This window comes from Solanum pennellii, chromosome 6 (genome assembly GCF_001406875.1).
Source record: "Solanum pennellii chromosome 6, SPENNV200".
Classification (NCBI taxonomy): Eukaryota; Viridiplantae; Streptophyta; class Magnoliopsida; order Solanales; family Solanaceae; genus Solanum; species Solanum pennellii.
Window position 1 is genome coordinate 45,210,107 of NC_028642.1, and position 24,600 is coordinate 45,234,706.

General features: G+C 32.7%; 2 protein-coding genes, 1 long non-coding RNA gene and 1 other non-coding gene across 5 annotated transcripts; 2 read left to right on the plus strand and 2 right to left on the minus strand.

The window, feature by feature from the left end:
• Window positions 1–1,235: 1,235 nt before the first annotated feature.
• On the minus strand, window positions 1,236–10,122 carry LOC107022638 (calumenin-B). 2 transcript variants are annotated; one of them, XM_015223234.2, is made up of 7 exons: window positions 9,613–10,122; window positions 9,013–9,115; window positions 8,470–8,535; window positions 2,699–2,854; window positions 2,505–2,601; window positions 1,955–2,080; window positions 1,236–1,514 (listed from the first exon to the last, which is right to left on the minus strand). In XM_015223234.2, the coding sequence occupies exons 1-6, from the start codon at window positions 10,085–10,087 to the stop codon at window positions 1,961–1,963; spliced, it is 1,017 nt and encodes a 338-aa protein (XP_015078720.2). In that variant the 5' UTR covers window positions 10,088–10,122; the 3' UTR covers window positions 1,236–1,514; window positions 1,955–1,960. The 2 variants fall into 2 exon arrangements, with proteins under 2 accessions (XP_015078720.2, XP_015078719.2); XM_015223233.2 differs by lacking the exon at window positions 1,236–1,514 and having other exon boundaries at window positions 1,865–2,080.
• Window positions 10,123–12,283: 2,161 nt separating this feature from the next.
• On the plus strand, window positions 12,284–19,013 carry LOC107021803 (luminal-binding protein 4-like). Its single transcript, XM_015222517.2, has 14 exons — window positions 12,284–12,505; window positions 12,692–12,731; window positions 12,815–12,948; window positions 13,150–13,191; window positions 13,693–13,762; window positions 14,115–14,175; window positions 15,665–15,719; window positions 16,088–16,355; window positions 16,450–16,664; window positions 16,749–16,991; window positions 17,201–17,680; window positions 17,774–17,928; window positions 18,046–18,128; window positions 18,228–19,013. Exons 6-14 carry the CDS (start codon window positions 14,146–14,148, stop codon window positions 18,724–18,726), a joined length of 2,028 nt encoding a protein of 675 aa, XP_015078003.1. The 5' UTR covers window positions 12,284–12,505; window positions 12,692–12,731; window positions 12,815–12,948; window positions 13,150–13,191; window positions 13,693–13,762; window positions 14,115–14,145; the 3' UTR covers window positions 18,727–19,013.
• Window positions 19,014–19,104: 91 nt separating this feature from the next.
• TRNAG-CCC lies at window positions 19,105–19,175 on the minus strand. Its single transcript has one exon. It is a non-coding gene; the product is annotated as a tRNA-Gly (tRNA).
• A 1,138-nt stretch (window positions 19,176–20,313) lies between these two features.
• Window positions 20,314–23,128, plus strand: LOC107021366. The gene is made up of 2 exons (XR_001457016.2): window positions 20,314–20,750; window positions 22,704–23,128. It is a non-coding gene; the product is annotated as an uncharacterized LOC107021366 (long non-coding RNA).
• The last annotated feature ends 1,472 nt before the right edge of the window (window positions 23,129–24,600 follow it).

Genomic DNA, 24,600 nt, shown 5'->3' on the forward strand with positions numbered 1-24,600 from the left:
TAAGTTTTTTCAGTTGATCTACCAGCTTTTTTGGTATTTTTAATATACTCTTTATCCATGTTCTATCAATTACATGTTTGTTTCTTTGGTTCCTTCCATATGTAGTAAATAATTGTTCCCAACATTATCAACAACGAATATTGCTCTCAACACACCATGAAAAACATTCGATTTGCTTTCTTTTTTTGGTGATAGTCATTTGGTAATCTCCTTTCATTCTCATACAATATGATATTTAAGTGGGGCTGCTTGTATTTTGTTTTGACATTGGATAAATAGCTCCCATGCATGTTGTGTTTGTAGTTCCACATCACTGAAAGTTTTTTTTGTTTAGACATGACAATACATTTTCATAAAGTCAACTACACAGTTATATTTTTTTTATAGGTATTGCTCGAGACAAAGGTCATGGAAAGTCCTTTGGTAGGAGTACTCCTGCAATTCATGTAAGCATGCCAACTATTCTGATGCTCATTATAGTTTCTGCAAAAAGACATTTCTTTTTTAGATCTATGCTGTTGGAAGTAGTATATGAAGATTTGGTTGGTTTATGCTGTTTGTTTGAGAAAAGGGTAATTGATGTTGGTTTATGCTGTTGGAAGTAGTATTAAGAGATATAAATGTTGATGGAAGTAGTATTAAGACATATATATGATTACTTAATTTGTTTGATTTGAAAAAATACAATTATTCAATGATATAATGAAGAATCAGGAGAGAGAATTTTTTTCTTAAAATAAACACATCACTTAAACTTCTCATCAATTATAATTTCAAAGAGAAAACCACAGTGACTGCACCTCTTATTGTTTCTCAAACTTTCCGTATCAAATTTTATCTCCGTTGATTCTCAAACCTCATTTGAATTTTTTCCTATGTGGACAAAAGATATTGAAAGAATCGAATAGGATTTAGTTGACAAATAACTTTAGAACAGAAATTCCAACTTGAACTTTGAAATAATTCGTGCAATATAAAATCGTTCAGGTATTTGTTAATTGGTGAATTACTAATTTGTTTGGAAGTTTTGACATGATCTTTTTTTAAAATTTTCCTAGGTAATTATAAATTGTTTTGGATGACGAGTTGGAGTTTTACCAATACACAAGTAAATACCGATTCAAATTTGAATTTGGTGAATTTTTTTTTGTATAAAATGAACGTAGCAAACAGCCAAATAAAGGGCTGGATTGGACCGGTCCCATGGCTAAATCCGTTTTGACGGCACTAGAAACTAGAGAAAAATTCTAATTATATTCTTATTCATCAAGATATATACAGGTAAAATGTATTATATATACACTAAAAAGACTATTAGCTACCGCTAATGCATGATAATTATGTAGCTACTAGTATATAACTAGGACCTCCCTTCAGCTAGCATTCAACTAATTTCAACGCTATTAATTAATTAACTGCTTCTTGTTGAACCATGATCAGCTGACTTGACCTCATGGCTCGAGTTGAAATAAATAACTGCCTCTTTGAATTAACACACACACATATATAATCTCCTGTTGACAATAATAAAAATAAAGATTTAGCTAACATAATCTCCCTCACTCCACCTCATCCCCTCCCACGCAGGATCCATTCTACATCGATAGTATTTGTCTAAGATTATATACTTATTTTTTAAGTATTTTTAGAATATGTGCACTTATCAAACACCATCATAAAATAAATAACAAAATAACTTATTTTTTAGGAGAGACAATTTTCAAAAAAATATTTTTCTTCGTATGTGTCAAACACACCCTATTTATATTAAGAAAGAAAAAAAACGAAATATGTAGAAAAATGCAAAGTATCTGTTAGTGCATTATGATTTATATTATGATAAACAAGAGAAAAAGAAAGCCTATAAGGAAAAAAAAGAGAATTTGATTTTTATATATGTTATATGAGTATCTGAATTAGCCTAGCTTACATTTACATTGAATACATGACGTACCATAAATCACAGTTCTTCGTGGAAAATTTCTTCATTCCTACTGTTATCATAAACAGTATTATAGAAAATACTTTCATGGTTCAATATCTCATCCAATGTCAATTTACCATCTTTGTCATCATCAGCCTACACACAAAAAGTAATGCAAATATTAGTGATTATTGACTCAAACCCCCTAACCTCGTCACTCAAAAATATAGGGAAAATGCACAAGTACCCCCTCAATGTATGCCGAAAAACTCAGAGACACACTTATGCTATACTAAGGTCCTATTACCCCCTGAACTTATTTTATAAGTAATTGTCTACCACTTTTCGGACTATGTGACACTAGTTTGAAAAAAAAAAAGGCAACTAGCGTTGAGCCCACAAGATAATGTCATGTAGATAAAAAAGGGGTAAAAAATTATTAATAAAATAAGTTCAGGGGTAATAGGACCTTAGTATAGTATAAGTGTGTCTCTAAGATTTCGATCATAGGTTGAGGGAGTACTTGTGCATTATCACCAAAAATATATAATATATTGTTTCACAAATCGATCGGACTTACCTCTCGAATCAAATAAGTTGTGTACACTTTAGCATAGGAAAGTTCTCCGGGGGATAAATATTGTAGAATTGGTTTCAATTCTTCCACTGTCAAAAATCTAACATACAAATAATAATAATTAATTAAATATAATTCACTTAATTACAGTATCCAAGAAATAAAATTAACAATTGACATGAAGTAAGAATAATTACCCGTCACCATCGTAGTCAAGATTGGCAAATGCTTGAAATGGTGTAGGAATATTGGTTCCTTGAGATTCATATTCAAGGTAAGTCTTATAAATATTGTAAGCCCCATTACTAAATTCCAATCGATTTAGCATATTATCCTTGTTTACGTCCATTTGCCTATTAACAAAAAATAATTAAAATAAACCAATAATATATTTCAATTGTAAATAAAATTAGTGAACTTCTTATGCCTATAAAAGACATTGTAACCTATATGGAAAATACATAAAAAAAAAGGAAGATAAAAGTTTTCTATTTTATCCATCTACTACATTCTTCTCTTCTTAATTGTTATTAGTTTAATTTTAGTACTTAGTCTTTATTTTGTAACAAGTTCTCAGCACGAGACTCTATCATCTCAAAGTTTGAAGACTAAATTTGAAGGCTAAGTACTATTATTTTTCTTCTTATTATTATGCCAATCTTACTAAACTTGAGTTCGTTGCCCTTCATAATTCGGGAAAGAACTACCTTTCATGGGTACTGGATGCTGAAATCCATTTGGATGCTATGAGTCTTGGAGACACCATTAAAATTGAAAATAAAGCATCAAAACAAGACTGTGCTAAAGCAATGATATTCTTACGTCATCATATTGTCGAAAATTTAAAAATTGAATATCTCACATTCAAGGATCCACTCATTCTGTGGAATAATCTAAAAGAAAGATATGACTATTTAAAGATGGTCATTCATCCAAAGGTACGATATGATTGGATGCATTTAAGGCTACAAGACTTTAAGTCTATTCATGAGTACAATTCGGTCATGTTCAGAATTACTTCTCAATTAAAACTATGTAGAAATACAGTTAGTGATGTTGATATGATGGAAAAAATGTTCTCCATATTTCATGCCTCGAATGTGCTTTTACAACAGCAGTATCAAGAAAAGGGTTTCAAGAAGTATTTTGAACTGATTTCTCATCTTCTCGTGGCTGAACAAAATAATGATTTGTTAATGAAAAATCACGAGAATCATCCCACTGGATCTCCATCATTTTCTGAAGTGAATGAGGTGTACGCCCACCACGCTAGGCGTGGTCGTAATTACGACCAAGAATGAAATTCTTTTCCCGATGTTAATTTTTCACCAAAGAAAAATAATTATCAAAGCAGAAAAGGAAAAGATGAGAAACGTGAAACAATTAAAATAAATTATTTTTGATGTGGTGGAAGAGGTCATTATGCACGTGATTGTGTTCTCGTAAACACTTGGTTGAGCTTTATCAAGCATCACTAGAAAAGAAGGATAAAAAGTCAGAAGCTAATTTTATCACTGATCATGTTGACATCACACACTTGGATGTGAAAATTTTCTTCACACACCCTAAAGGAAAAATAGATCACTTAATTGGTGACGATTCTACGGCTATGGAAGAATAACCATGATTGATATTTGCTAATGTTATTGATATTTGTTGTTTTGTATTGGTTATAATGTGAAAATTAAATAATTAAAAGTGCTCATATTTATCCATGCATATTCATTAAGTCCCTTCTTTTAAAAACACCAATGGAAAGTGAGTTGAATTTTAGTGACCATAAAGGAAAATATATATATTATATTTAATGTAAAAGTAAGAGCACTACCCAAATTGGTAAGTGAAAAATATTTTTTTCTTTGTCACTCAAATGTCCTTGCAAGATATTAAAATTGTACTAATACTTATTTTATACATGCTAAACTAAATCAATTTAGTGTTAAAGGTTTGAGTGATAAAAATCTTGTGCATTATTAGTATATGATCATTATAATTATTTAAATGTCATTTTAACACTTACATTATTTCTTAAATTATTTAATAGAAGATAATTAATCATTTAATATAAATTTATTTCATTACTTTTGAAGCTATGGATAATTCTCCAAGCAAATTATCAAATTATGAAGACATTTGCTTGATTAATTCTGGTACAACACACACGATATTCAAAAATGAGAACTATTTTTTTCATTTGAGTATGAACAATATGAATGTTACTACGATATCTGGTAGTACTAGTTTGATTAAAGCTCTGAAAGAGTCATTATAATTTTGTCCAAGGGAACTAAACTCATAATAAATAATGTCATGTTTTCTCCTCAATCTCGGAGAAACTTATTGAGTTCAACGATATTCGTGAAAATGATTATTATATCAAGAAATTGATGAAATGAACCTTGAATATCTTGGCATAACCAAAAATATCTCTAGACAGACATATGTTGTAGAAAAATTTACGGTCTTATCTTCTAGATTGTATTGGACAAAAATTAGTGCAATTGCGGCACATTCTATAGTAAAATCAGGGGTTCACTGATTCCAATACCTTCGTACTTTGGCATGATCGTCTGAGACATCCTTGGTCTATAATGATGAGACGAATTATAAAAAATTCAAATGGGCATCCATTAAAGAATTTGAAAATTCATTTAAATGGTGAATTTTCTTGTGATGCATATTATCAAGGCAAGTTAATTGAGATACCATAACAAACAAATGTCAAAATTGAGTTCCCTGCGTTCTTCAAACATATATATGGGGACATTTGTGGGCCAATTCACCCACCGAGTGGGCCATTTAGATATTTTATGATCCTGATAGATGCTTCTTCTATATGGTCTCATGTATGCCTATTGTCATCTCCCAATTTGGCATTTACAAAATTATTGGCACAAATAATACGATTACGAACACAGTTTCCTGATAATCAGATTAAGTCTATTCGCCTTGATAACGATGTAGAGTTTTCATCTCAAATATTCAATGATTATTGTCTGTCGATTGGAATAAAGAGTTGAATATCTTGTAGCTCATGTTCACACTCAAAATGGTCTGGCTGAGTCATTAATTAAACGACTGCAGTTGATTGCAGACCATTACTTATGAAAACTAAGTTGCCCATTTTTGTGTGGGGTCATGCAATTTTGCATGTTGCACTACTTATTCAGGCTGACAAATTATCATAAGTTTTCTCCATTTCAAATGATTTTGGGTTAACAATCCAATATATCTCATCTGAGAATTTTTGAATGCTTTGTGTATGTGCTGGTAGCGCCACCACAACATACTAAGATGGGTCCCCAAAGAAGGTTAGGAATATATATTGGGTTTGAATCGCTCTTCATTATTCTCTACCTTGAACCATTAACTGAAAACATGTTCACAACTCGATTTGCAGATTGTCGATTTGATGAGACACTTTTCGCAAAATTAAGAGGAATAAGTAATGAAATTAAAGGAGAGATTCTGTGGAAAAATCCATCATTATCTCATCTTGATCCTCGTACTTCCATTTGTGAGCAAGAAATACAAAATATCATTTATTTGTAGAAAATCGCAAATCAAATGCAGAAGCATTTTACATATTTGAAAAGGATTACTAAATCACATATTCCTGCAATGAATGTCCCAATTCGACTTGATGTCCCCGTAGGACCATCTACTAGTATCATAGATAATGAGTCAAAAGCACGTCTGAAACGTGGTAGATCATTAGGATCAAAGGATCAAAATCCTAGAAAAAGAAAATTAAAAGATCAAAATGACATTGTGAAAGAAGCTCACATAGAAAGTCCAGATGTGAGTAATTCTGGTATCCTTGAAGGGATCAATGAACTTGAGACTCAAGAAAATAATGAACCATCCATAAAATCAAGTGATGATGAAACAAATATGAGTTGCTCAGAAATAGCGGTGGATTTTGTTTTTGCATACAATGTTGCATCAAAAATTATGCAAAATTGTGAGGATCTTGAACCTTAATCTGTTGAAGAATGTCGACAAAGAAATGATTGGCCAAAATGGCAAGAATCAATTCAATCAGAATTGAATTCACTTGTCAAGAGCGAAGTTTTTGGGCTTATAGTACAAACACCTAATGGTTTTAAACCTATTGACTGTAAATGAGTTTTTATGCGGAAAAGGAATGAGAAAAATGAAATACAAAAGTACAAAGCACGTCTTGTTGCGAAAGGATTTTCTTAAAGGCCCGACGCTGATTATGAAGAAATATATTCATCCGTTATGGATGCAACAACATTGTGTTATCTTATTAGTTTGACAATCAATGATAAACTTGAAATGCATTTGATGGATATTGTTACAGCCTACCTTTATGGATCACTCGATGTACATGAAAATTTCTGAAGGATTCAGATACCCAAAGCATATAGTTTAAAGCCTCGGAAAATGTACTCAATTAGATTGCAAAGATCATTGTACGGTTTGAAGCAATCTGGACGCATGTGGTATAATCGTCTTAGTGAGTATTTATCTAAGAAAGGTTATACAAATTATGCGATTTGCCATGTGCGTTTATAAAGAAAACAATATCAGAATTTGTTGTACGTGCTATTTATGTCAATGACATAAACCTTATTGGAACTTCACAGGGCAATTTATTATCTAAAGAATGAATTTTAGATGAAAGATTTCATAAAGACAAAGTCTTAGTTTGCAAATAGAGCATTTGACAAACGACGTGTTTGTTCATCAATCTACAGAATAGGTGTTGAAATGATTTTATATGGATGTCATTAAGTACTCCAATTGTTGTTCGATCACTTGATGTGAATAAAGATCCATTTCGACCTCAAGAAAAGGATGAGAATATTCTTGGTCCTGAAGTACCATATCTTAGTGCTGCACTAATGTATCTTACTAACACCACAAGGCCTGATATAACATTTTCGGTTAATTTGTAGCAAGATATAGTTCTGCTCCTACTAGAAGACATTGAAATGGGATCAAACACATATTGTGGCATCTAAAAGTGACTATCGATATGAGTTTTCTATTCTAACGATTGTGGTCTAGATCTTGTTGGCTATGCTGATGCAGGATATTTGACTGACCCACATAAAGCTAGATCTCAAACAGATTATGTATTCACATGTGGGGGTACTGTCATATCTTGGAGATCTACGAAACAGTCCATCGTGGACACTTCATCAAATCATGCTAAGATAATAGTTATTCATGAGGCAAGCCGAGAATGTGTGAGGTTAAGGTCCACTATACACCTTATTCGAGAAAAATATGGTTTAAAATGCGACATAGTACCCACAATTTTATATGAAGATAATGCAACATGCATAGCATAACTCAGGGGAGGATTCATAAAAGGAGATAGAACGAAACACATTTCACCAAAGTTTTTCTACACACATGAGCTCTAGAAGAATGGTGATATCTTCGTTCGAGTGATAATGTGGTTGATTTATTCACTAAGTCTTTGTTTACCGCAAATTTCGAGAAGATGGTATACAAGATTGGAATGAGAAAACTTAGACAACTAAATCGTGATTTTTATCGGGGGAGTAAAATACGCGTTGTACTCTTTTTTTCTTAATTAAGGTTTTATCCACTGGGTTTTTTAGATTATGTTTTTAATGAGGCAGCAAATAATGCGTATTAGGAACAACTATTTGCATTTGTTACTTTACTAAAGAATTTTATTTTACATGGACATCTAAGAGGAAGTGTTGTAAACAAAATTAGTGAATGTTCATTTTACCCCTCTTATGCTTATAAAAGACATTGTAGCCTATATGAAAAAATACACCAAAAATAAGGAAGATAAAGATTTCCTATTTTATCTCTCTACTACATTTGTCTCTTCTTAATCATTATTAATTTAATTTTAGTACTTAATCTTTACTTTATAACAATTTCAAATATAAATGATATATATATATATATATATATATATATATATATATATATAAAATTAATAAAACATTCTAACCTTATTTTTTCTCTCAACAACCACCTCTGTATTTGTTCGTTCCTGCTATCTTCAGGGTGCATAAAACTGCATCAGGAAGATTTGAACTTTAAATGACACAACGAAGGTTGATAACATTTTGTTAGTGAAAATTTATGTACACACGCATACCCCAAATTTATTTTCTTTTAAAGGGAAAAAAGATAAATATGTCCTCGAATTATTATAAATGATATGCAGATATCCTCTGTTATACTTTAGGGACATTGATATTCTTGCCATCCAAAAACTAGAGCATACATATTCTTTATACTAACGAACATATACGTGTCATAATCTTATCCACCGAACCATCATCGGATCGAGGGATAAGATTGCGCCACGTGTCCCTATTTAGTCTTTCGTTAGAGCTAAGGGCATATACACTCTAATTTTTGGACAGCAGGGGTATCAATATACCAAAAGTATGACAGAAGTATTTACATACCATTTAAGATAGTTCAAAAATATATTTATCCTTTTTCTATTTTTTAAAAAAAGAAAGAAAAGAATAGTATTAATTACTCTCTAAATTCATATAAGTTTAGAGTTCCACTTCGATCAGCATCAGCATTTCTGAATTGTGCCATCCACCATCCTGCATCTCCATGGCTTGTCTCATTTTTCTCTGAAAATTAAAGATGACCCAAATTTGGGTTCATTAGCAGAAATTCATAAAAAGGAAAAGGACAATTCGGTGCACTAAACTTTTACTATGTGTGTGGTTTGGTTAACTAATGGGATATAATCACAAGAGTCTACTATATGTAATCTTTTATATATTTCTGCGAAAGACTGTTTCGACATCATGAATTCTGAAGATAACTTAACTCGCATTCTCCTAACTAATTCATAGTTTAGTGAAAATATATCTTTGAGATCTTTTAGTCCAACATGAGTATTATACTCGTAATTAATTTATAAAAAAGGCAAAGATATCTTGATGCACTAAATTTTTCACTATTCATGGAATCTGAAGAAGAATCGAATCACAAGAGTCTATACTATATTGTACACTCTTATCTTATCTTGCATTTCTACGAAAGGATAAGAGTAAATCAACTTTTTCCAGTTACGTTCAAGGCTCTCATTAATTGTTATTTGAGTGTGAATGAAATGAATTACCTAAGTCTTCATTGGTAAATTGAGGGAGATATTCAAAGAAAGAAATAGCTCCATCTCCATCCTTATCTCTAAACTCCATTTCACTCGAACTCCTATAATGCAATCGATCAATAGCTTGTTGTGTATTCCAAATTTCAAGCTCTTTATACTCAATAAATCCATCTTTAGGTGCAACGTCCAAAATAGGAAACAAAACCATCAATCTCAAACTAGTTTTCAATCTCCCATCATTATCAAAATATTTTTCATCCTCCTTCTTACGCCATCCATCATTTGATTTTCCTCTTCTCTTTTGCTCCAATTCAGCAACAAGAGGATCAAAAATTGGGTCACGAGTTTTGAGCCCTAATCGCCTGCTCAAGCCATTAGGTGTGTAATATCCGTCTTTGTGATTAAATTTGATAATTAATTGGATGAAGAGTACAACGAGAAAGATGAAGGCGGTGATTATGGTGGAAACCACCACCTTCGACATTTTTTTCCTTCTTGTTCTACTTAACAAATTTTTTTTCATCTAAAAAATGGTTGGGGGCAGTTATAAGATAAGGGCCAACATGTAAGTATGCATCTTTGTGGTTAGTACAATTTTAGTGGTTAAATACATTTTTTTCTTTCAAATAATAATAATTAGTTCCTGTTTTAAAACATTAAATACATAGAGCATATGACTTCCAATTCTAACCTATGTTAGTTTGACTTGAAACTGAGTTTATAAAAGAAATTTTTTTTTTTGACATTAAGACTGATAATTTCGCTTAATTGACACCAAATCAATATATATATACATTGTATTGGTATCATTTAAAGTTTCTTGTTTTGAAATTACTTATTAGTCAATGATATTATAAGGGTGTGTGTTATGAAGGGAAATGTTTTCCATGAAAAATGTTTTCCTGAAAAATAAGTAGATTTTGGACTTATTTTCTCATGTTTGGTTAGTAAGTAGAAAATATTTTTCAGAAATAATTTTTAGTGTTTGATCATAAGTGGTAGGTTTCTTATTTGATCTCTTTATTGCACTCCCCCCTCCTTCAACTTGTTCCTCCTGGAAGATGTCTAAACATCATATAACCTCTTTTCTTTCTTAGTGGTTGCCAATGTGGTCTCGACCGAATGCCAATTCCGACCCTAACCTTCCTCCTTTCAACTGAAGTAGGATGTCCCGAAATGCTCACATTCCCTCCGCCAAGATCTCTATAGCAACTCGGGATTTTGATTTTGGGTTGTCTTTGGATTTGGTATGAACTTGTAATTATTTTAGATTTTATAGCTTACTATCAAAATGGATTTAGCTTATGGGGTCGGTCCAACAACCTGTTATTGGGATCGGAAAGAACTTCAAACCCATTTAAACTTAGGACTTATAAGTCCAGCCCAATTAAGTCCTCGATCCTTGAGGCTTGACGGAGGCCTGATCAGAGATGAACCATGGACCAAAACTATTTATTCAAGGGCAACTTATAGAAATTTCTCTAGTTTAGGAGCTAATTACTCGGATACACACTAATTTACAATATTGCAAATCGTATTGAATTTTGGTGCGTTCAAATATGTTTAGATATATGTATCTCGGGATACATGAGCTCAAAAATAGATGTAATTTATTATAGATGCACTGTATACAAGTGAATTCACATGTACATAGGATAGATAGACAAATCTCCCTCGCCCGCTCACCTCCTTTCCATCTCGCTTGCCCCCTCGCTTCCCTCCCATCTTGTTCGCTACTCTTCTATCTTGCTCGCATATATGATATTCTAGATATGCATGTGAACCACACTAGATAAATGTATCTAATGTGTATCCAATGGATTAACATGTATATGAGATAAATAGACAAATCTCGTTCGCCTCCCTCTTGTTCTCTCTTGCATCTCTCCCTATTTCAATGTACACTTCTGATAGGAAAAAACATGTATCTAGGTGTATCTGACTTGAAATTTAATTTAAAATTATTAATTAGTGAGATAAAATGTAATTGTTATAAACTAAAGTGAGAGTTAGTAAATATGATCGGAGTGTTTGTGTAATCAGACAGTTTCTCCTTTATTTAATTTGGATTAAAATAACTAAAGTTATAAGGCGTAATTGTTCTTTAATTACAAATTTATTTTTTCAAAATTATTTATTTATCTATTCGTCAAAAAATATTATTATCTTTTCTTTTATAGTCTTACTAGAATTATTGAAACGGCATCATTGTATATATGCCACATTTAATTTGAAATTGTTTCATTTTCTTGATGTTATGTATTTAGATATGAGATTGTAATGGAAAGCACCACTAATCATATGTATAATGTATGTTATGATTGTAATTATTATGTATTTTCATATGATTTTGTTAAACGTGTTAAATTAATATATTGACAAAATTTTATGATTAAAAAGATAAAAAAGGCTAGCCTGCCCCCAACTCATCATGACCCTTCCAGGCTTGGGTTGGATTGACCAATTTTCGGGCCCTTTCAAATGAAGGGTCGGTCCATACTAGCCTATTAAATTTCTTAGCCCGCTAGGCTTAGTTCGGGTGAGACTGGACTGATCATTTTGACAACTCTAATTATACTCGTGAGTATCTTCTTTGATGGTCAAAATGTCTCAGTTATGTACTTAAATATTTGATTTATGTCATTTTTTTATTCTTTTGTAATTTCGCACAAAAAACACGAATATTTCCCCTTCATTTTTTCTATATATTAAAGTAAATTTCCTCCCTCTTTTAGTTTCAACATTTAGGTTTTCTTATTTCACAGTGGCTCAACGGCGCATCCTCTCCTCCTCATTTTTTCTATTTAAGTAAATTTCCTTTCTATTTTAGTTTCAACATTTAGGGTTTGTCATTTTACCGTGGCTCAGCGGCGCATCTCCTCTCGACCAAAGGATTGAAATCGTAAGCTCTTTGGCTTCTCTTCCTCTCTAATCTCATCTAGATTGCCAATTTTAGTTTATAAGGTCTTAAGGTCTCTTTTGTTATTTCACGGTGGCTCAGCGGCGCATCCTCTCCCCCTCATTTTTTCTATTTAAGTAAATTTCCTTTATCTTTTAGTTTCAACATTTAGGTTTTGTCATTTTACAGTGGCTCAGCGGCGCATCCTATCGACCAAAGGATTGAAATCGTAAGCTCTTTGCCTTCTCTTCCTCTCTAATCTCATCTAGATTACCAATTTTAGTTTATAAGGTCTCTTTTGTTATTTCACAGTGGCTCAGCGGCGCAGCGGCGCATCTCCTCTCGACCAAATGATTGAAATCGTAAAGGCCTTCTCTTCCTCTCTAATCTCATCTAGATTGCCATTTTAGTTTATAAGGTCTCCTCTCGACCAAAGGATTGAAATCGTAAGCTCTTTGCCTTCTCTTCCTCTCTAATCTCATCTAGATAGCCAATTTTAGTTTATAAGGTCTCTTTTGACTGTTTAATTATGGTTTCAAATTAGGTTCCGATGAGAATCAATACTTTTTTTTTCAAAAAGCATGTCTTGACTTTATTTTGCTTCATTCCGCTTTTAGTTTTATCATCTAGGTTTTCTCATTTCACAGTGACTCAACAATACATCCTCTCTCGACAAAAGGCTTGAAACTGTAAGTTGTTTGCTTTCTCTTCCTCTCTAATCTCAGGGGTACATCTACTCACGACTCAAAAGACTTAAATTCACTTTACCTCTAGTCTCATTTCATTTAGTTTGTCATTCAATTTTAGTATATAATAACTCTTCCACTTGTTCGATTATGATTTCGAATTAAATCTTGATGAGAGTAAGTGTCTCTAAAAAAATAGGTCTTGAAATTCCAGTTATTATAGGAGTAAAACTCTTTTAGCTAAATAAATTCATATGTTAGTCTATATAAGTATTTATGAATTATTAATTTTCTTAATCATAGATTTGTTTTTGTATGCGCGTGCGCGCGCGTATTTGTCTGCTCAATCACATGACATAGGGCCTTAACATCAGTACAACAATAAAAACAAACATCAACTCAACTTTTTAGTTCAAATGCAACATTTAAATATGGACAAGTAGAACTAATTGTTATATGCCTTATTTGTCCTTTAATCTTCCTTTTTTCCCCCTTAAAAAACAGGGCGGGAAAAGGTGAATGGAGCGAAATATAAGATGGAGAATCGAACTCTTACCAACAAGAAAAAATCCAGGTAGCAATTAACTGTGCTACTAAAATTATCCTATTTTACTTTACTCAATCATGAGAACTTTAATATATATTTTCTCTTGTGATTGGGTAATTTCTTTTATAATTAACAACTCCAAAAAGATTATCTTTAAGCTCAAATCGATGTCAACAACTTATTTTAAGGAATTGTGTAATATGCTAGCTTTAAATAGGACCATTTTCTTACTTTGTGTCAAATTTATTTTTGCTATGTATATATTTAAGAAGTTATCATGTTTGTCTTATTCATTTTCTTCACTTTATCATTACTGTTCTACTAATTTCTTTTTAAGGAATTTTTTACTTATAATAGTTGGTTGATGTGATATGAGCAGGAAGAGTAAACACTACATATGAGAATGAGTTATGATTTCTCTACTGGATCATCTTCTTATAGTGAGTCATTCTTCTTTAGATTTGAAGAGATTAGTTTTATTTATATGCTACTTTAATTTATTTTTATTTTTTTTCATTTCTCATACACCTCTATCCTAAAAGTATGAATAGTCTTGTCAAAATTTCAACTTTACCACTAATTTAATTATTTGTGGAACGTTTTTCTCAATAATATATTTTATTTACATAGAATTATGAGAACTATAAACTAATAGAAACTGAAAAGATTTTTGACAACAAAATGAACTTGTAAAATTATTAACTTAGTCATATTAATTTAACAAGTCCGCAATCAGAAGGGTAAGAAAATGTTGCCAAAATTCCAAAACAGCAAACAAATTTTGGGATGAAATCAATGGGGCAAAGGCTCCACTGCATTAAAAAGGATTACAAAGAGAGACTTAAACATGCTCCTTTATTAGATTGACAAATGGATTTCATTTATGTCCATTTGTCAATTAAACAATGTCTCATACAAGTATGATACGGCGTGTCATCCTTAAATTTCCGTCATGAATAAGCTTCAATAAGAATCCAATATTAATAGCTACTGAAAACATCAATCAGTAGTGCCCTACTGCAAAAAACACAACCTTGTCTTTTTTTTTTTTTTAACACCAACAACTCTTGAAGTCCCAACAAAGATGTATATAAAAATTAATGCCTTCTAGAGTTGTTTGTGCTAAAGACTAGGTTGTGCTGCTTACCCTTAGGCCACTGATTAGTGTTTTCAATAGTTATTGATATTGACTTTCTGATTAGAGCTTATTCATAATAAAATTAATTTATGTATGGATTGCAGAATGATAAAGAAATTGGAGTTTATCTTTCTTTGACCGCGGCGAAGTCAAAGCCAAAAAATAAAAGAATAAATTCAAAGGTTGAAACATAAATTTGAATCAGTATTTATTAATACGGACAAGGCTCCTATCCATTACTTCTCTCTCCATTTTTTTAAGTTTCCACTTGGAAGTCATATGTCATAATTAATTATGACACATGACTTCAATCCAAATAGAAATTTGGAGAAATGAGAAAGAAAAAGTAACGAAGAGGAACCTCAACCTATTAATTTCACATAATACTCGACCAATTGTTGTACTTTATTATTACTTGAAAACATATTTAAAATTCTGAAATTGAATAGAAATATATATAATTTGATCTAAAAATATCATAGTCGTTGGTATATTTGCATGAGTTTATATAGTTGTGTGAGTGGTTAATACCTTTTTCTATACATATTTGAAGTTGATTGGTCCACGTCATCACTTATGACATGGTCAATTATTAAATTATAGTGTTAGAGTCCTAAAACAAAAGTGATATCTTTTTCATTGATCCTCACCTTCATAATGATTGGTCCACGTCATCGAATATGCCGCCTCAACGAAACCCCCTTGTATATATTGATTGCTGTATTTGATAAGTAAGAGGAGAATTGTTGAGCTATTATTTGAAGAAAATTGATAAGTTGAAAATCTATCAGCGAGCAATGGCTGGTGGTGCGTGGAAACTAAGTGCATCCTGGATCATCTTGTTCGGTAAGCTTTTTTTATTTGTTTTTACTCTTTGTTCAATTTCAATCTCACATCTGTTTGGGAATTCTCATGTGTTCGGCATGAGGTTGATTAGTCAATGTCGATATATGCATGCACATTGTTCAATTGAAAATTGCTAGTTAGTTGCACAAGTCGCTGAGAGTTTGGTTTGAATATTAATGCCTTTTAGTTTTAGATGTGTAGAGTAGAGTATAGTTAGTTTGGTTAAAATATTAATGTCTAATTGTTCGGAGGGTAGTGGTTTGAATCTACTTTAGACGATGATAAAGTAGTGATTGATTGCTTGATTTGAAACGGCATGTTGTTGCAACAGAGCGTGAAGTTTGACAAGTCTGTCTCTACACATGCAGGGTGCTTGTTCGCATATTCTGTAGCCAACGAAGAAGCTTCCAAGTTGGGAACAGTTATTGGAATTGATCTTGGAACAACTTACTCATGTCTTGGTGTTTACAAGAATGGTCATGTTGAAATTATAGCAAATGACCAAGGGAATCGTATCACCCCTTCATGGGTTTCATTCACAGATGGTGAGAGGTTGATTGGTGAGGCAGCAAAAAATATAGCCGCTGTTAACCCAGAACGGACCATCTTTGATGTCAAGAGGCTTATCGGAAGAAAGTAATATACATTATCTTCCTTTTTTTCAAAAAATTATGTCTGAATGTTTGTTTTCATATAATAGCAATGACTCAAAACTAATTCTATTTGATAGGTTTGAAGACAGAGAAGTTCAAAGGGACATGAAACTTGTTCCGTACAAGATTGTTAACACGGATGGTAAACCATACATCCAAGTTAAGATTAAAGACGGGGAGAACAAGGTCTTCAGTCCTGAGGAGATCAGTGCCATGATTTTGACCAAGATGAAGGAAACAGCTGAGGCTTTCCTTGGAAAGAAAATCAATGATGCAGTTGTCACTGTTCCCGGTAATGTTGAAAAGTTCCTTCTATATTAAGTTCCAACAATTGTATCACATGATTGCTGATCTTTTTATCTGTTCTCCGCTGCAGCTTACTTTAATGATGCCCAGAGGCAGGCCACTAAGGATGCAGGTGTGATCGCTGGACTAAATGTGGCAAGAATCATTAATGAACCGACTGCAGCAGCAATTGCCTATGGATTAGATAAGAAAGGTGGTGAAAAGAACATCCTTGTCTTTGACCTTGGTGGTGGAACATTTGATGTTAGCATCCTCACCATCGATAATGGTGTTTTTGAAGTTCTTGCAACAAATGGAGACACTCACCTGGGAGGTTAGCACCCCTTTGTTAACCGCATCAATCGCTGTATTTGTTTTTGTTAGTTTTCCCATATATATTGATATAATACTAAAAATTTACACCAGTTCAAGTTCGATATCTGATTTAGCTTGACGAAAATAAATGCTAGTTGTAAAAACTATTAGTTTCAAATCAGCCTTGTTCACAAGTCACACTACACATTGATAATTTCTTCAATGCAGGAGAGGATTTTGACCAGAGGATTATGGAGTACTTTATTATATTGATTAAGAAGAAGCATGGGAAGGACATCAGCAAGGACAACAGAGCTTTGGGTAAGCTTAGGAGAGAAGCTGAGCGTGCCAAGAGATCTCTGAGCAGTCAGCACCAAGTTAGGGTAGAGATCGAATCTCTCTTTGATGGTGTGGATTTCTCTGAACCACTTACTCGGGCACGTTTTGAGGAGCTAAACAATGATTTATTTAGAAAGACAATGGGGCCTGTTAAGAAGGCTATGGAGGACGCTGGGCTAGGGAAGAACCAGATTGATGAAATTGTTCTTGTTGGTGGAAGTACCAGGATTCCTAAAGTTCAACAGCTTTTGAAGGATTATTTTGACGGCAAGGAACCTAGCAAAGGAGTCAACCCTGACGAAGCAGTTGCTTATGGTGCAGCTGTACAAGGAGGAATTTTGAGTGGCGAGGGTGGTGATGAAACTAAAAGTATTTCTTCTTCTGTCTGTCTTTTATCCATTTGATGGAGATTGGATTCTTTTAAAACCATATATTTGACAATTAACTTTGGAATTTAACCAGATATTCTTCTTCTGGATGTGGCTCCACTCACTCTTGGTATTGAAACTGTTGGCGGAGTGATGACTAAGTTGATCCCAAGAAACACCGTCATTCCTACTAAAAAGTCTCAAGTCTTCACCACTTATAAGGATCAACAGACAACAGTGACAATTCAGGTATCTTCTCGAAACTATATTTTCTTAGAGAGTTCAACGTGTTTTGTTTAAAGTCTCAAGAGAAGTAACATGTCTGGACTTGTGGCTCTCTTCTGACATGAAAATTCTTACCTTCAGGTCTTTGAAGGTGAACGTAGTCTCACAAAGGACTGCAGACAGCTTGGAAAATTTGATTTAACTGGAGTAGCTCCAGCTCCAAGGTACTTACTTGTCTTCTGCACCTGGTTGATCAGTTTCTTTTTGCCTGCTTGACCAAAATAATATTAGCTTCCTGACTAAATTCTTTCATATTTCAACAGAGGAACTCCACAGATCGAGGTGACATTTGCAGTTGATGCAAATGGTATTCTGGACGTCAAAGCTGAAGACAAAGCCTCTGGAAAATCAGAGAAGATTACAATTACCAATGATAAAGGTCGCTTGAGTCAAGAAGAAATTGAACGTATGGTCAAGGAAGCAGAGGAGTTTGCAGAGGAGGATAAGAAAGTAAAAGAAATAATTGACTCTAGAAACAGCCTGGAGACATATGTATATAACATGAGGAACCAAATCAATGACCAGGATAAGCTTGCAGACAAGCTAGACTCTGATGAGAAAGAGAAGATTGAAACGGTGACAAAAGAAGCACTTGAATGGTTGGATGACAACCAGAGTGGTGAGAAGGAGGATTACGATGAAAAACTTAAAGAAGTGGAAGCTGTGTGCAACCCAATAATCACTGCGGTATATCAGAGGTCTGGTGGAGCACCGGGAGGAGAATCAGGCGCTGGTGACGATGATGACCATGATGAGCTGTGAACGATTGCTAGTTTTTAGTTTACTTTACAAGTGATAGGATATACGCATGATTGTCAGATATATATTTCTTGTTGACGGTGACAATCAGAAATAGATTTAGATTAGGCATTGATCAATTTACAGTTCAATCAAGTTCCATTTGGAAGACATGTATGATAGAAACATTCATCAATATAGATTGGAACGAGTTTTGAAGTTAAACTTTGAATGTGAGTATTAAACTATGATGTTAGTTGATGTAACTTTGTTACAAGCTAAACCTTTTATGAAAGAGCCAAATAAATAGAGTTGAGTTCTTTGTTCTGGCATTTTGATACTTGCTTTACGCAGAAATTGTGGATGTAAAAATGCATCATGAGTCAAAAATAAATAAAATGCTGCGCATCCGGGGAATCGAACCCCGGTCAGTACCGTGGGAGGGTACTATGATACCACTACACCAGATGCGCCTTCTTGTCTTCCATTCCGTGTAGTTTTATTAAGACTTCGGTTGATCAAACTTTAGGAGTTGGGCTATTCAAAACCGAACTAAAATTAATAACCTAAATCGAAAATATGTAATTGGTTTATCCATCTAAGTAATGTTTTTAATCTTTTTTATCATTAAGTTTTTGGTTCTTTTAACTGTTTGAGTAATGAGTTAACTGATAACTTGATAGTAAATTAATAAAAATATTTATAATATTCGGTATATAAAGTTCTTGCTTTAGGGCTTCGTTTCATATTTTTATTTTTAGATGTCTCAAACTCTCGATTATTCTACAATGTGTCAGTGTTTATTTTTAGGTTATATGCAATATGTCAACTCGTCTACGTGGTTCTTTTGTTTTTTCACCTTGTTTTAAGTGATTTTAAATAAAATAATCGTGTCAAATCATAATAGTTAAAACCAGTGGTGGAACCAGAAATTTTATTAAGGATATCCAAGAATAATGGTGTGTGTCTGTAGTAAAATAAAAATTATAGTTCTATTTGGGGTTCATACTCGAAACTGCTCATGCAAATGGACACACATTACAACTGTATCAAAGACATAACTTTAGCTAAGGGTGTCCAACTTTAAATATACATCCTCTAAATATAGAATTTGACATATATCTACAAAAACTAATCAACAAATGTGACTATAGCTCCGCCCCTAGTTAAACCGATAATCAAATCGATAAGAATCCATAATTGATAACCAATAATTCTATAGCCGATAAGTCAATATCTTAATGGTATCTACAAATCGATAACGAATAAGTCAAATCGATAAATTTTAAAATTGAACCGAACCGATCGATATGCAATCATAGTAGTTAGTGTGGAAATGAGTAATACAAGATTATGTGACACCACTTTTGATAGCTAGTAAAATGTGATAAGTCATTCATATATAAAATTACTATAGTGTTTTATTGTACAATTTAAAAATCACACAATTAATATATATACTATTATTTTATACTAAATAAACTATTAATAATAATAGAAGAATAAAGTGTTAAAAGCTTTTGGTTTTAGAATGCAATAAAGTTTTAGCAATGAGTATGACAGGGGAAGCCAACATTGAAGGCAAAGTTGTAGGGTATTAGAATAATGAGGAAAAATGTATGTAAGGTTAGAGAGATAATGGGATTATTATTTTGACCATTCTCCTCACTCCTCGCCTATCTCTCCTCCATTTGTTCTTTTTTCCCTGAAACCGGACAAAGAAAGACCCTCTTCTCCTCGCTCGACTGGAGATCGAGCTAGGAGAACGAAAACCAAAAATAAATAAATCAAATCAAAGAAAAGAAAATGTCCTGCGAAAAGATTGACGGCCTGGCGAGGTGGTTCGGCACCAGTGTCGCATCGGCATTCTTTGCCTCATTGGAACGATGTGCTTGTGTCAATCTCACAACTTATGCCTCTGATGATGAGGAAGAGGAAGAAGCTAAAGATCGCCCTCTTTTTATGAACAATTTGCCTTCTCATGTTGATCCTTGCCCTAGGACCAACAATTCTCATTCCGTTGACAACCTCCCTGTTTAAATCTTCTGGTAATTTCTTCTCATTTTACATCACTTGCTTGGCTTTTGCATTCCACAATTTTTATTTTTATTTTTTTTGTTGTTGTTAGTTCAATGTATGTTGCTTGATAGGTTATGATTTGGATCTCTTGCCTTTATGGAGTTAATTCTATATATTGCTTTGGTTGGTGATTATTTGTGTGTTTGTATGAATACATTGCACAGATGTTATTGAATTTAGTATTGTTCTTAAACAATTAAACATTGAGTTCTACGATTGGTTGGGCTCGTGTATATAAATCCTCTATGTCCATTCTATTATGGTGTTCAAATGATTCATCATAATTGGATTACGAAAAGGTATTACTCCGTTTAAGGAGTTCTCTCTAGTTTGTACTAGACAAGGGAAGGAAGAGAGTGGATGCATATCGTACGCGTACATTTCTGTAGAAGGCTGTTTCAATGCCTCGAAGCGATAATCTACAGGTTATCAGAAAAACCTGGAAATTGATGGCTTTTGCACAACAATGATTTGAATTGTTTTCTTGGTCCTCTTCTGCCAGATGGATGGACTCTTAAAGGTTCCAGGTAGGAAAGAGAGGGAAAAGGTTATTTACTTCATCAACTGAAAACCTATCGTGAATGGAGGTTTTCTTTTGTACTCTTGCATGAAAAAGGTTTAAGGAACAAATGAAGAGAATGGAGTTAAAAGGCTAGCAGACTTTTGGTTCTAAGTGGATCTATAAAGGAGCTATCTCGTGTTGTTTTTTCACATTTTTATTCTACTAATGAAGAACTGTAGAGGTGGAATCAAGTTAATAGCTGCTACTCTTGGTATTGGTACAATATTGACACATGCATTGCCATAGGTTGTCTTACACTTCATGGTTATTTGGTGGACATAGGATTTATCAACAAATGGAACGATGATTTCTTGGAAAACTAACTTGGGCTGGCTGTTAGAGAATTGGCAGGGTTGGCTTGTGTCATTTTTAGTGCCTAATCGTATTTACTTCCAAATGTTTCCTTTAGGAACTTCATTCCCAAGATCGTCGAACAGGATTGTCAATTATGACATCGTAACACATGGAGCTTGCACAATGAGTTGTAAAAGAGTTCAAGTCACATAGATGATAGAGATCTATCTGATTTCTTAGTTTAAGTATAGATCATTGGCAAATGTATAGCACATGAACAACATCCTTATTATTTTGTTTATCAGAGAACTTGCGTGGCTTCCGGCTACAATTACCCTGGATTTATGATCTCAGCAGAGAAAGAACTGATTTGGACTAGGATTCTGTTTACTCTTGCAAAGAAGGTTGCCACGGGATCTTCTGCAGGGATTACTTTGAAACTTCTATCGTTTGGTGAGTTAGATTTATGCCTGTTAAGTGCAAATTTTGAAACCCTTTAGTCTCAAAGTCAGTAAGCTTTTAGACAGTTGGCTTTCTGTTAAGACTTAAGTGCTTAGATGTGTGGCAATCCTTATGGTTGGAATGTCTAAGTACCAAACTTGAAGAAGATTAACAAATCTTTTCTTATTATAAGTGACTCACTGATTTCTATGTACGTGTTAGGGAAAACCTGGGGCATACGGTTGCTGACATCCAGATATCTTGTCCAAATCAATCACCTAACTACTGTTTGAATGTTCATAGGTTGTAGGAAGAGCTTGTTTGAAAAGATATATGGTTATTATCTGTAAAAGACTTGTTACAAATGCTAAATTTTCTTGGTCGAGAATCAAACTAATATATTTGACATAGGAACATCTGCCTGATAAACTATATCAAGTGCAAGACTGCAACTTAAGTGGTGTTCTCCATGTTTCTAACATTCAAAAAACAAGTGGTGCTTTCCATGTCTAAAAGTTGTCTTCATTTGGCCCATATTATATTGTGACACCAAAAAAGAAAAAGTTAATTTCCTGATCTGATAATGTTTGCTTCTTTGCATTTGGTCATTGTCAATATTTTGCAGCCCGATCTCTACTGGACAGCTTATGATGCAACCTTTCTTTCCGTTTTTTTTCATAGAACTGGCATCACCAACTTCGTCATATTAATCCCCTGGCTCCAAACAGAGGAAATGGAAATGTAATTCTGGTATCAACTGTAATATTTTTTTTCCCCTTATAGACTGATTTTTCCCTTGAAGTGTTGTATGAGGTGTTTGTCCGTTGGCATTTTTGTTACAAGGTCAAACATTTAAGCACGAAAGACGCCTTTTATTGTTTCTTTACCTTGACATTCTTTCCCAAGGGGTCTTGCTTGCTCTAGGAAAATAGCAAAATGCCAGTGAGGCTGTTGTACTTTATGTTTCTGAAGCTAACAGTGCAAAATTGGCCCTCATAAGCATTGGCAACACAATCTTGTCAAGTTTTCGGGCACTACAACTTTTATGTTCCTGGGGTTATTTTAAAAATAATTTTAGCTTTCATTACTTTATTTAGGAAAACTTCATCATGAACCAGATAAAATAGTATATGTGCTTTTACTCTACTAATTCAGGCATTAAAACTTCTGCGACTGCAAGGGGGTGTTTCTAGCTATGAAAATTGTGAGTATTTGAAAATTTAAAGAAAAAAGTTTTTCTAATTTCAAAGTAAAAATGGATTTTGGAAAATAGTTACTTCTGTAAGTTTGGTTTTAAAATGTTGATCTATTCTCATAATAGAACTAGTGTTCAGAACGTGCGTTGCACGTTTATTTTAAACTACTTAATATAAATTTTTTACTACAATCAATAATTTGTAAATGGTACATATATTGTTGAATTTGCTATATGTCATAACTTAAAAAAATAAAATATACATAAAAAAGTAAACATACATGTAATTCATAAGCTAATGTTAGTAAATCTTTCAAATCTATACATATATTGAATTAAAAATGAGTATTTAAAAAGTAAGAAAAGAGGGGATAAGAAGTTTCTGAAACAGATACTAATTTATGAGATAATGAAGTAATTATAACTGCATGGATAGGCAGTCAACATATGTGTCAAATATTTCAAATTATCTATTTAAAACACAGATAATTTGGAATATCATAAAATATCTAAAATATCATTGAGACAATTTTTAATTTCATTTGGAAATAAGAAATATAGTATTGTACATGTTCTACGCCAATAATTATATAAAGTCTAAATAAGTAACATCTATTTAATTATTTAAACACAAACTTCTTTATATAAATCGAGAACATATTTAACTTAAAATGAATAAGAAGAGAAACATTATAAAAGAAACATTTTAAAACTAATATGAAAATAACTTACAAATGGTCATAGCTATAATCACTTTACATAAAATAGTATAAACATTCATTATTTTGTTATAATTCATATAACGTGATAAAGAAAATATTATTTCCTTTTAAACATTCTTTACAATAATCATAATGTCTTCGATCAGAATACAACAATAATGTTATTGCCCTTAACAATTTTATAAAGATTGATGACAATTTTTTTTCAGCAATGTATGACTATGATCAGAAAGGAAATAAAAAAAGAAGAAAGAGATGATATATCAAAAATTAGAAAATATATGTTAATTTATAAGAGAGAATTGACATATTAACATACTTTAGTTAGAAGATCAGATGAGATTTGTAAGTTAATTTTCATTTCTAGGTGACTTTAAATATGAAAATTTTAGGTGAGGGGAGATGAAAGGAAAAAAATAAAAGAGACCTATCAGTTTCCTAATTAATTTTGTAACCTTTAGTCTTCACCTTTAATTCATTGAACAATATCATTAGGAGTCTTTTTGTCTTCTTGATAATAATTGTTTCTAACAATTTAATATTAATTAACCATCAACATAAATAAATTGTAACTGGAAGAATTCGATAAATTTAATATTGCTTAA